The sequence below is a fragment of the Cyprinus carpio genome, chromosome B11 (assembly GCF_018340385.1).
Source record: "Cyprinus carpio isolate SPL01 chromosome B11, ASM1834038v1, whole genome shotgun sequence".
Lineage (NCBI taxonomy): Eukaryota > Metazoa > Chordata > Actinopteri > Cypriniformes > Cyprinidae > Cyprinus > Cyprinus carpio.
In genome coordinates, this window is record NC_056607.1 from 18351697 (window position 1) to 18366112 (window position 14416).

The 14416-nt window shown below is 35.5% G+C and overlaps 1 protein-coding gene across 2 annotated transcripts in view; it reads left to right on the forward strand.

The window, feature by feature from the left end:
• The window catches only part of LOC109105879 (FYVE, RhoGEF and PH domain-containing protein 5-like), a 39816-nt gene that overhangs the window by 11345 nt on the left and 14055 nt on the right, over positions 1 to 14416 (forward strand). For both annotated transcript variants that reach the window (XM_042734382.1, XM_042734383.1), the window contains exons 4-7: positions 722 to 780; positions 1236 to 1266; positions 7924 to 8072; positions 8466 to 8622. In XM_042734382.1, coding sequence (XP_042590316.1) covers positions 722 to 780; positions 1236 to 1266; positions 7924 to 8072; positions 8466 to 8622 — 396 coding nt within the window. The remainder of the gene's footprint in view (positions 1 to 721; positions 781 to 1235; positions 1267 to 7923; positions 8073 to 8465; positions 8623 to 14416) is intronic.

Here is a 14416-nt window from a genome sequence, read left to right on the forward strand (position 1 = left end):
CCAGGTTCATACGTCTCCTGGCAGTCAGTTTAATGCTGCCGTGAGAGGCGGACCCCACCCCTTCCCCCTGCCACTGTAATATCAGCCGGGGCCCCGGCCTTGTGACGCCTGCTTCCTTGTTTTCTTCGTCTTTAAAAAGAAAAGAATATCTGGGAGTAACCTATCCCAGCCTGATTTCAGCATAACAACAATCTGGAAACAAGCCAGCTTTATTATGGATTTTTATAAGTGCATAAAAGTTACCTTAGCACAGATATTAAAGACCTTATTAAAATCTAAACATGGATATGTAATACATCGGTACTAGCAGTGAAGTCCCAGTCATGCAGTCATGTTCTCCTAAATATATCCATTCAGTAGTAACACTCGTGTTCAGACAGCTGTGATTAGCTTGCAAATCAATGGTGGATTTGTGCTTGCCATGAACACAGCGTCTCATCCATAATGCATCTGTGCTTAAAGCGGCACGTCCAGGAAAGCTTTCTCATTTACGTTGTGCTTTAATGAAATAATCAGTCTTCTTTTGACAGGATTGTATGAGAAATTAGATCAGAACATCCATTTCTCTCTCGCTCTTTCTCCATCTATGTATCTAGCAATATGTAATATATAAATATCATCTATATATTTCTCTTTACCATGCTCTGTGACTGAACTGTGTATACTTTAAACACTGGGCTTCTTCATTTATCTTTCATGGCTTTGTTTTCTGTCACATCAGATTGATGGCCGATCCAGAGCCTACTATGTTGCCAAAGACCTGGTGGACTCAGAAAGAGAGTAAGTGTTTGTCTCTGTCTGGATTTAAACACGTTCCAAATACACTCCTGTTGTTTTTCATGTGATGTCCTTCAGGGATCTTCTTTATCCAGACCCTGTCCACATCTTTATCACTGTCTAGTCTTATTCACTCAACAGCTCCTCTGATATTCGACCTGACAGCCTATTACTGGACTGTCTGCCTTAAGATACCGCATTTCAGCAGCGGCTCAATGAGTCATTAAGTGTGAAGATTTATTAAATGTGATCCACTATACAAGCAAGACTGCTTTTTCCCCATAACCCCTTCAAATCTATTTGTTATGTATCAACTTCGTTAATCAGCTGTCTAGATGTTGGAATCACTTGGATGATCAGGAATATATCTGCTTGACAGAACTGAACAGCTGCTTTTGTTCTGTTTGTTTTTTATTTTTCTACTAACAGTAATGTCATCTCTTTTTAATAATCCACAGACACGTGAAGGCTTTGAAGATTCTTCAGGAGGTATGAAAATCTGTTTCTTTTTTATACATAATATTCTGTTTAATTGTGGTCGAACTGCAGTGTTTTTTTTTTTTTTTTTTTTTTGCATATATTATCATTTAAGATTTTTCTTATTAATATTGATTGATATTAATATTTTCATTTAGCAAGAATGATTTAAATTGATCAAAAGTGACACTTAGAGGAAAGATTTCTAACTAGAGTAAAGAAAAATATAAAAGGTGGGGTAAGTGATTTCTGGTAGCCAGTGTTGATATTTCAAATCACCAAAACAAACACGCCCCTACCTCAAAAGGGTCTCGACCCTATTTTGATAGCTCCGCCCCACACATACGTACGCAAACCAGGCAACGATTATGGCGGAATCTGCTGTGCCAGCTGGCCGAGGGTATGATGTCATAAGTAAGTGAAAGCAATGTGTGTTACTGTGGTAATACAGGTCGAGTGTGTTTTGGTAGTACCGTGTGTTTTAACATGCATATGTGTTTTAACAGCATATATTAGTTCTGTGAAACAAAGCAAAACCAATGTTACTCACCTATTGAAAAGAATCAAAGCAACCTCGGCGTCCAATCGCAGGCCTCCCTCTCTCCAGCGCTGGAAAGCTGATCTGATATTAGGGTCCTACTTCTTGCCTCATCGTAAGCATTCTTTTGTTCCACAGACGTTTTCCACTTTTGTTTTTTATCCTCCATCTTTATCTTTCTGTCGTCATTCGGCTCGGCTAATGTCTGTCCTGTGCACTCTCTCTTCCGCATCATGAGTAGACACACCCCTTACTGCTGATTGGCTACAAGTTTGTTTTGGTACTCGGCCCCGCTCAGTTTTCTAAAGCGTTTTTGAAAAAAATACATACCCCACCTTTAAGTAACACAACCATTTTAATTATTTATAATATTAAGAAATGTTTCTTGAGCACCAAATCAGCATATTAGAATGATTTCTGATTAATCATGTGGCACAGAAGCCTGGAGTAAATTGTAATAATATTTCACAATATTACACTTTTTGCTTTTTTCTGCGCTCAAATAATAATTGCAGCCTTTTAAAAATATATTGCATTTAAAAATCTTACCGACTCCAAACTTTTGAACAGTAGTATAAATGAAGCATTTTTGATGGCTAGTACATTTTCCCACACTGACAAATCACTCTGGCTTTATTACAGAAGTTTATGTTTAGCAAATGTAGACATATGCTTGTATTGTCTATTGGTATCCAAGAAATCTATGGCTTATTGCTTCTGTGAGGTAGTTACAAGCAGGTTAAAGCCACTGAATCCATAAGCTCATCTCACTGAATTCTGCCAATGTATACACCTCACAGAGGCATTAAAACAGTCCTCATCCAATCAGCATGTGGCTCATATGTTTTTCTCTTGATTATACTGACTTACACTGCGACCAGTGAAATTATGTTTAATGAATGCAGTCTTATTTAGTTTTGATTGTTAAGGCAAGCTCCATTATTACCATTGCTCAAACTTGGGGAGCTACAGACATGAATGATACCTCAAGTCACGCATGTTGTTAAGAAGAGGTATGCTATTACTTAAGCAAGCAGATCAGAACACTTTAGCGACAAAGCAACACTCTAGCAACCACCTAAAACACATAAGCAACCAGATAGCAACACCCCGAAAACCACCCTAGCCCTACCCTACCATAATTTCAGCGACTTTCGCATGGGCAGAACTCATGAATGAATGAATTTAAAATGACACAACCTGTATAAAACAGCTAGATTTGATTTCATGAGAAATGCAAAGGTCCCGTAAAAAGGCTCCTAAATTAGTCTTTTACTGCTGCTGTCACTACCTCTGTCTTCTGTCTTGGCAGCAAATTGCAAATGTACAAATATTCATTGCACCTTTATACACATTCGTTTACACATACCTTGAGAGACACACAGTTCGGTGGGGGGTTTGCAAACCTTTATCAGTGTTGTTTCAGTAACTGAGATTTCCTGGTCTTGACAACCTTGTCTTGAAAAAGTCTGCCTGTGAAAGTTGTAATACCTACGCACCAGGCTTTTGTTTGGGAATCTTCTCATGAATCTCATCACTTATTAACATAAAAACACGTCAATTTTGGCTACAAGCCCCAAACAACTTGTCATGGTGTGTAAACTGAATCTAATTCCCTTTTTTTTTTTAGAGAGAGAGTCTATCAATTTAAGACATATTACAATTAAGTCTTCAAAGTGGTTTGTAAAGGGATTTCACCCAAACATAAAAGTGTTGTCATCATTTACTTATACACCTGTATGACTTTTTTCTTTCAAACTATTGCTTTAGTTTCAGTATTTATTTGGTATCACTTTATTATAGGGACCAGTTCACTTTATTAACTAGTTGCTTATTAGCCTGCATATTATTAACATATTGGCTGTTTATTAGTACTTGCAAAGCACATATTCTGCATGAAGATATTCTAAATCCCTAATTCTAGCCAATACCATAATCTTGACTACTACCTACGCAATAACTATTAATAAGCAGCGATTTAGGAGTTTATTGAGGCAAAATCCTAGTTAATGGTTTGTTAATAGAGATAAATGGACCGAACAATAAGTTGGGACCTTTATATATTTATTTTATATTTTATATATTTATTTATTTTTGTCTTTTTGTCATTTTTATTAGTTTTTTTTGTATTTCTATATAGTGTACAGTGTATATATATATATATATAAACATAAGACATTTCTGTTTGTTGCTAAGCCACCATTTTTTTCCCATTATATATATATATATATATATATATATATATATATATATATATATATATATATATATATATTTATATATATAGTTTTCATTGAGAGATAAGTTGCACTTGCTCCTTTTATCTCAGTGTTATGAAGACTTCAATGAATACCTGGTAGAAGGAGAGTTTCACTGTGTGTCTGAATGCATTGGCTTTTCACACTGTACTTAATATTGCTTTGTCATGTAGTGTGTCCAATTTAAGTTATCATTTGTTTTCATTAGCTCTCCCACTCTGACAGCCAAAGTGTCTTTCTAACCTGGTTCCCTAGGGCTGCGTGTGTGTGTGTGTTTGTGCATGGCTTGCAGGGTCCATGTGAGTGATGAGATTAGCCAGAAAAAAACCTATAACCTATTGTTTTAAACATTGCCCTCTAGACTGTAACCTTGTAACCAGATTTAGCACTTTTGTTTTCATGATTAATACAATATGTATCCCAGTTATCAAGTCGAGGCAGGGCTGAAGGAGCAATTTAACACAATCCAGTGGGAACTAAAGTTCTTCATATGGTGCACCTCATGTAAATTACTATACTTCATATTCACCGTTTTAATTGCCTCATTTGAATAAAATAAGCTATAGTCAATAGAATCGCTGTCCTATTAACGACTAAAGAATGCTAATCATATACATGCCTGTGTGTCTCGTATGCATATGCTGTCTTGTATTATAGTAGAGCTGTAATTATAGTTCCCCTTATTCATACATAATGCTGTAGATTTGCATTGAGCAACATAACGGGAGGGGTTGTGAATGGAGCCAAATGAATAGGCACATCACAGCAAAAGCTGCAGTAGTATTTCATGACTAGCTTTCGTTTAAGAGAATGTTCAGTTTGATATTGATGTGCTATAAATATTTATACTGCATTTAACAATTAGTAGGTATGTGGAAAAGATAAAGATGTCATTAATCACTGTGCTGTGCTGTGCTGAATGATAATGAGCTGGAGGATCTGAGTCACCTTGATTTTATGTCCACTATGACATCATTAAATCAGTGTTCAGCTGCTGTCAATGGTGACTTTGAGGGTGTTTCCTTCCCCACTGTTGCTTGGGGATTTGCAGTTTTTAGGTTTAACATATGCATCTCTTAAAGGTACTTGGTACTTGACAGTACTGTTTGGTCATATAGATGAAGAGGCTGAAGAAACAAAGCAAAATAGCGCAAATAGCGTCACTGCATTACGTTTTTGAATAAAAATTTATTCTCAGTGAAATTAAATTGAGAAAAAATGGAGACTTTTCCTAGAAAGGTTAAAAGAACAGAATTTACAGTATTTGAAATCGTTAAGATAAAGTTTAGGAAAAATCGGAATAAAAATATTTTCCTGGGTTGCTTGGGTTGACATTCTTTCTCTCCATTTTTTATTTATCTTTTAGTCTCTTTCTCTCTCTCAGTCTCTCTCTCTGTTTTGTGTACTCTGAAAGGAACAGAGTGCTCAATCAGAAGGCTACAGGACAGAACATGTGCCCATTGTTTCATTGTTTGTTCTTGAATAACACAAAAATTACAAAGAATTTCCAGAACCTGTCCATAATGTGAAGTTATGCTTTTAATTGTAATGCAGGTTGCTAGGCATGTGATTTTTGAGAATTTGCAGCTTTTTTCCTTTCTTTTTTTTTTTTTTGGTTTTGAGCAACAAATGAAAGCATGCAGTTGCATAAACTGGTACAAGAATACAAATATCTCCCGCCAGCCGGTTCATTCCTGTGTCGTGGTTTATGCAACTTAACTGTAAGAAAGCAATAAAAGTGTAATGAGACTTAAGAAGGCAAGTGTAAAACGAAGCACTTTCATTACAATGAACATTTGGAAATTTGTCATGGAGTTTCAGCTATTGAGATGCTATCAGAGGAAACAAGTTTCATATTACCTTGGAGGACTGTATAACAGCTCTGAGTTATTTATGAGAGAATTGACAAATGCTGACACGGCTGTGATCGATACACATTGATTCATGTGTGAAGCTCAGAAAAGAATTCCAGCATACCACCTCCCCGCACGTCCGCTTACACATCTGTGTGTGCATGCATGTCTGACTTTTTTCTCATAACGGATACACAATCCCTAACGGCTTTGCCTGTGAAGACATTTCAGAGCAGATTTTATCCCGATTCATAAGGTACATGATGTGTATATATAGTAGGTCATGTATATCCTCTCTGGATCTGAGCCATCGGGCTAGTGGTCCCCGAACAGGCCAGCTCATGGCCGCTCAATTTAACTGTCTGTTACAGCCAAAACAAATATATTCAGCAGAAACTAATAACATGTTCCCCTGACAGGTGGTATTGTGGGCTAAGATTGTGTCAAAGCTTGAGGCTCATGCACAGGCTGCTTTTAGCTCAATCCAGTAGCTTAAGCTTGCATGGAAGCTCATCCAGAGGGATGAATGTGGTCAGAGTTCAATTCACAGGCAGGAGAGGACAAGTACAGATTATCTGATGTATTCACACAGAAGCCTGAGGAAGCTGGTATAGTTTTTCGCATTTTGTTTAACTTTTTTGCCACTGTTATTATAGACAATGATTTCTACTGTATATCACCACTTTGAATGACTAACACACCCACTGCTTTATAGCTGTTTTTATTATAGAACAATCTGCTTATGATGTTCAACCCAGGTGTTAGGCTATAGAATATGTACCATGTACTGTAACTACATTTTATGCAGTAAATTAAGTATATGCAATACTTAATATGAACATCTGTTCATTTCTGCTTCTGCTTACTCAGTCTAGATATATGTTATTTAAAGTTTTTTAAATAATTGTACATATCTGTTTTTTCTTGATGTATATTACAGTAAGTTTTTAATTAATTTTTTTTTCTGTTTGTTTTCTTGTATATACAGTATGTGTACGTATTGTATATAAGTACCTAGAACTTCTGGAAACCATTCCAATTTCTGATTCTGAGAATGGAATGTGAAATCTTGTGGAATGGATTTAAACATGATAATTTATGTCACTATTAGACTTTTATTGACAGCTGAAATCATCAAACAATACAAAATATTTAAAGGAATAGTTAATCAAAATTTTTCTGAAAATTTACTCACCCTCAGGCCATCCAAGATGTAGATGAATTTGTTTCAGAATAGATTTGGTTTGGAGAAATTGAGCACTGCATCACTTGCTCACCAATGGATCCTCTGCAGTGAATGGGTGCCGTCAGAATGAGGTCAAACATCTGATGAAAACATCACAATAATCCATAAGAAATCCACACCACTTCAGTCTGTCAGTTAATGTTTTCTCATGTGAAAAGATGCTTGGTTGTAAGAAAAAAATCTATCAAGACATCTTAACTTTAAACCGTTGCAACTGGCAAAAAAAAAAAAAAAATCCATAATAATGCTTCCTCTCATATCAAAATGCTTCTAACTTCAAAATCCACACACACAAAAAAAAAATTGTTTTGGAACTGTTTTAGACTGTTTTCGCTTATAAACAGTGCTTGATCTGTGCATATTTCTCACCTGATTCAAACTGGAGATAGCAATATTATGGATAAAGGAATCGGACGTTTTGATGATAAATTTGTTTATTATAAACAGATTTCACTTCACAAGACGTTATGTAATGGACTTTCAATTGATGGAGTTGTGTGGATTTTTTTTTTGTGGATTATATTATGGTTTTTATCAGCTGTTTGAACTCTCATTCTGATGGCACCCATTCACTGTAGAGGATCCATTGGTGAGCAAGTGACCATTGGTGCCTCTTCTGATTAAGAAACAAACCATCTTGAACCATTTTGAGTGGCCTGAGGTTATGTAAATTGTTAGCAAATTTTTGGGTGAACTATTCCTTTAATGCACCTTCACATTTTGTTTTGAAATACTTAATTTAATGATTCCTCATGCCAGTCCACTTACTTACAGGATTTCAGAGCAGCAGTGGAGTCAGCAGGAAATGAAGAGGAACCACTGTTAGAAAACGGGAAGCTGGACGAGATCCTGAGCACTCTTCCTCAGGTCTACCACCTGCACAATGAGATCCTCACTGAGCTGGAGACCCGCATTAAACAGTGGTGAGAACACACATACTGAAGCACATTACACTAATGTACACTAAACTAATGCACATCAATATCCAAAATGTACACATGCTTATGAACACATTTAATAGCATGTCATTGCATTAAAAATTCCTTACTTGTGTTATATATAACGTGCATCCTTTACAAGGTGCTAATGCATGCACTCCGCATCTACTGTACTGTAGTGTATGCATCTCCCCAACTGAGCCACATATTAATATGGACAAGCTGATATGTCCTTGTCCACAATACATTACATTACACACTCTTATCTGTTTCATAGCAGTACATATGATGTTACAGTAGCACAGTCCATTATAATGCTAGCATGAGTGTCCTTGGATGCCCTCCGAAAAGTTCTCATTTTTTCTCATTCATCTTCAGGGAGGACAGACCGAGTGTGGTTGATGTCATATTAACGCGCCGGGCTGAGCTGTCATCCTTCGCAACCTACATCTCAGACTATGACCGCAGCATGTCACTGCTGGAGGAGAGCTGTAGACAGAGTAAAGCTTTCGAGGATGTGGTGAAACAGTTTGAGGTGAGGTCTGTCATGCAAATGTGTGTGGTTTGTTTGGGAATTGATCACGTTTTGATGATTTGAAGAAAAGAAAAAATCTGAATTGATAAATTAAATTTTGCCTTTTTAATTGCCTTTTAATTTTTTATTCTGTGCCTGAAACTAAAAGAATAATTCAGACTTTTTTATTTTGCTCAGAATGCTGTAAGAAAAAATTGTAAGAAAAATGTCTGAATTGTAAAATAAAACATTGCAATTACCTTTTTTATTTTTATTTTTTAAATATGATATGGGCTAGAAAAATACATAGGCTATAATGCTCATATGTATGCACGTTTAATCATTAAAAGATCGCGATCTCGATTCAAACACATGCAATCTTATTCCTAAATGATGGTGATTCTACTATGTCTATTAAACCTTTGAAATCACATCGGAATATTTAAACCTGCTTATGCACAGCCGCTTATCCAGAGAGAGCTTATCATGTAAAACTTTATGTTTGAAACAACTTCACAAACAGTCTACACAGCAGACTACATTTTTGTGTTGCATTCATTAAATAATAATATAAGTATTGGGATAACAGTTTATAGTCCTGATATAGACTCTGATGTTTGCGGGAGCCACGATCAAAATGGCTCTTTGAAAGTAAGAATACGCTGCAAATAATGATTGTGTATGTTACATTATGCCAGTAGGTGGCGAACAGTGACTGTTAAATGTATTTGATGTCTGAATCATTCATTTAGGATATTCAAAACAAAACAAGTCTTCATTTATTTATTTATAATGATTTTTTTTGCATAATTAGGCTAATTTGTTTAAATTAATACATATTTTTAAAAAGACTCATTTGTAACATTAATAAAACATTTTAAATAAATAAAACATCAGAAACTCAAGTAAATTACATATTTTGTTTGGTTGTCTGTTTTGTTTTCAGAATCGTGGGAGAATCATAGCTTAAAAATACAAAGGCTAATATATGTAGCATCTAATTAATACCATTAGTACTGTTAATTTTAAATTAGTTCTGCAACCACCCCATAGTTTAGATTTAAACTCTGATGTGTAAGGTAGCAATTAAAATAGAGTAAATCACATTTGAAAGTAATTTGACACTTCAAATGAAGATTTATCGATTACATTGTTACGCCAGTAGGTGGCGAAAATGAGCTGTTAAAATGTATTTGTCTTTGAATCATACAAGAGATTCATTCAAGAACACTGATTCATCCAGTAATGAAACAAGTGCATCTTTAGTTAGTCACTGAATCATTCATTCAGAAATTACATGTGATTTTGTTTAGTTGTCTAATGTTTTTCTTCAGAATCATGAGAGAACCATTGGAACTTCCAATGGAGAAAAAAAAAAAAAAAAAAAAACAGTTTATCCAGATTCATGCAGCTCTATTTTGCACATCAACAGCTCTTAAAGAGTCCAGTTTTTATGTAGCCTGTTGAATTTTTGTTCATGGTATTTAACTGCAACTAAATGGTTTGCAAAAAGAGACACAGGATAAATGTTTGATATCATTTTTTAATCCCATTGGAATCGAAACTGGGAATCGAAAAGAATTGAAATCGATAAGTAGAATCGGAATTGGAATCAGAATTGATCAAATTCAAATGATACCCAACCCTATTAATGACAGAGGCTCCGCTGAATCATTTAATTGGAGGATGGTTGGTGGAGACCACACATTTCAGTGGTGATCGGGATCACCAACGACAAGAAGCCAGCTGTCCTCGCTCATTAATATGCATGAGCATCTGTATTCAGAGAAGCCTCGGTGGGTGGCAGACTCAAAATTAGACCCTCAATGTATAGCAGGGAGAGATCAGGAAAGATGAAGAGAAAGGCTGATTTAGCCAAATGTCCTTTAAACGTGGCATTGTCGTCAGCTGCTCAAACTGAAAAGTAAAACTGTGGGTAGATTTCTTCTTATATGCATTAATTAAGCTTGGTAAAATGCTCAGGGGTTTGTGAAATAAGATAAGGAGTGCTTTTTTATATTTTTTAGATCAAGGACTGCATCTTTAATAATGTGTGACAGCCTGCCGTGGCTTCAATAGCAGAGGCTCAAGATCCAAATAACTCCAGAGTAATGAAACAAGATTAAGATGTAATTTCTGCTTATAACAGCACATATTATTCTTCACAAAGCATTTCAACACAATGTAATTCATTTGTGGGTGTGAAATGTGCTCACTCAGTGCTCTCAGTGAGTCCAGGTCAGTACGGCTGCAGTGATGCTTATAGGCTTTGACTGGGTGATGTATGTACTGAGCATCACTGGTTGCCTCTGGTCACTCTGCACTAATGAAACCAATAGAGCTGACTCTCATGGTGTACCACCACGTAAACACACACACAAGTCAACAGCGAGGCAGGCTTTTCCTTACATTTCTCTGATCCTGCCAGCTATTTGTCTAGCCACCTCTGACTTGTTTTATTCACCCAATCTGTGCTGTGATGCTTCTCTCGACTTGTTAAATGGGAGGAGATGTGATGCAGTTGTTTTATTGATCGGGGCCTGAAGGTGGACAAGTCATGAGTTTAAACACCCGCTTGACTTTATTAGTATATGCCACCGCTGTAGCTCTGTAGAAATTTTGAATGTTGAAATGTTACTGGATCACTTCATCAAGAATATGTCTGGGTCATATTTCACCCCAAACAAATTATGTTTATTTTTTATTTTTTTGTTAACAATTAGGCATGTTTTCTCATTATCATTATGCAAAATTTCATATTCTGTAATGTAAAACAAGATTCATATTTAAATTTTAAAGTATTTATGTGTAATGGAAGTATTTGTTGCACCAACTTAAAAAAAGTAATGAGAATTATTGAGAATAATGAATTACTAAAAAACAGCCTGATGCATTACAGTAAGAAGAACTTGGGGGAATATGTTTAATTGACAGTAAAGTAATTTGAATTAGAAAAAAAATCTAATAAAAAAAAAATACCATGGATAGGAATTTCTAAAAATATATAATATAAAATGTATTCAAAATATTATTTAAATAGTTTAGTCATTTTACAAACATTTTAACAATGTAACATTTATTGACATTTATTTTGACATTTATTACTTACTAGGGCTGGTAAGTGATACATTTTTTTTAATCTAATTAATTACATGATGTGGCGATTAATTTATTTATTTAATCGCAAATTAATCGCACATCAAATCTGGCTGAGAAATTACTCCCAAAAGATCATTTAAAGTCATTGTTGTGTAAAACATCAAACAGACATTACAAAAAGTAGTTTCAGGAAGAAATAATTTGTTTGATAAAATTTATTACATATACTCTTTTGGACCATGAGGATGAGTAAATGATGATACAATTGTCATTTTTGGGTGGGTGAACTATACCTTTAATAATTTATTTTATTTATTTATTTTTTATTATTATTATTGCTATGGAAATATGAAATTATTTCTTTAATGAAATGATACTCTATATAATAAACTAAAGATGCCAGTAGGTGGTGGTAAATGTCTTAATGATTAAGTGATTGATTAATTTATTCATTCATTTGATTCGTTCAAATGGCTGATTCATTCAGAAGTGAAGTAAATGGTTCTTTATGAATTGTCCATTGAATCATTAGACTTGTTCAACTTGAAGCGGATCATCACCATCAGACCGATCGGTGTGTGACATCAAAGTACTGCAAGAGCTATAGAGAGCAGACGACTCCTTATGCTTTAGAAACGCTCTAGTGGTACTCTGATGTCATACACCGATCTGTCTTTGCAGCGCCACTTCAAATCCAACGAGCCTGGTTCACCCAATTCATTCAAAACGTGGATTAGGAAATGAAATGCTGTGTGTTGCTTGGAGACAAACAGTTCTGCTTTGTCTTTATATTTTCATTGGCTAAATTTAGCAAAACAGACAACACTGTGTCTAAAATAACACAATATTAACTTCTTAGTGAACTGTTGCATAAGATCAGTATCACATTTGCATTTGTGTGATATTGCACTTAGCCTATTGCTTGTGTGAAATTGCTTAACTAAATGATATAAATATGAGACAAAAACATATCTTGAATTTTAGGGACATTCTAACATAGGTTCTCTAGGCCCCAACACGCATTGAGTTGATGCCCTTCCTCATATTTGTTATTAATCAACTGTATGAAATGTCAAATGACCCACGTAGGTCTGGGACAGGGCAAGTGCGTTAAATGCATTAATAATTTTAACACATTATTTTTCACTGTAATTAATTAATTTAATTAACATGTTAAATTACCAGCCCTATTAATTACATTTATTAATGCCATTCTTTTTTTTCTGTTTTTTTAACTTGCGGGGTGATGTGTGACCTGGCCATGCTTTTGTGAGATTCCTCCACATATATATCTCTAGCTGTTATATTTATCTTCTACTTTACACATGGAAATGAATCTGGATTTTACCACATGGGTTTCAATGATGTGGCATTTTGTATTAGCTAATACACCAGCAGCATTCAAGCTTTTTGAGGAAGGATAGTAGATGCATTGAGGATCAAGGATGCATTAGGAATTCTCTTCTCTGGAGCTGAGCTTGTATAATCTCATTTTGTGCGTGCGTGTGCGTGCTGGGTTGATGACAGAGATGAAGTATCTACAGTAGCTGATCTGATCACCGCTGTGGTCTGATAGGATTAAACCCTGTTCAGCTACACTGTTTACGAGGGTTTTCACCACGAACGTGTGCATGTGTGTTTATAAGTATCTGGCTGTGTGTGTGCAGAATGTGTAAGGAGGAAGGAGACAAATGTGGGCTGCTCTGAAAGAGAGCGAGAGAGACGAAGAAATATATACACACACACACACATACATACATACATACATACATATATATATATATATATATATATATATATATAGTAAACATTTAAATTGAGCTAAAGCCTAAGACTAAAAGGGCATGATATATAGTTATATATATATATATATATATATATATATATAGTAAAGTGTATATATATACACTTTTTTTTTTTTTTTCACTATTTAAATTGAGCTAAAGCCTAAGACTAAAAGGGCATGATTTATTTATTCTTGCATTCAGAATCTCAAAGGTCATGTTTGCACTATGAACAGGCCTGGTGTTTCTTTGGATGTGTATTATTAGTACGTAGTGTTGCTCTTAAATTTTACAGGTGGAAAGGACAAGATAAAGACAGAACAAGACACTGACACACATACACACAGATCTGGCATTTGGGCAATGAGGCGGAAAAAAGCTAATTAGCCAAGCAATCTTCTTAAACAACCCTCAATTAAATCAGCTGTCCACGCAGACGCTGCTTCAGCCGGACCAGTGCCTGATTTGTGTAGCCTGTCTGTTCTCTGGCATGAGTCGCCATTCGTGTTCCTGGCTGTGTCCCAACTCTACTAAATATCTGCGCTTACACACATACACAAAGACTGGCCACTTCTTCAGCACAAATGTCAATTGGATTGCAGTTTGGTGCAAGTGTTCAGTACAAGGATCTCATTAGTTCTGCTGCCTTTAACAATGAGACCATGTTATGCTTAAACACAGGAATCTGAGAGTCTTTATGGTCAGGATGAGGCTCGCTGCAGTGAAAGAGCAATACAGAGAGGAAGTAATTAGATAATGGAGGACAGGTGCAAGATATTAAGAGTTGAAGAAGGAGAAAAGGTTACGTTCACACCTAAAGCTGCCTAATGTAGACGTTCTAATTTACACTAATCTAACTGAGATTTAGACAAATGTTATGCTTTAAAATGTGGTTGGATGCTCCTTAACATAACATCATAAACATTTCCTAA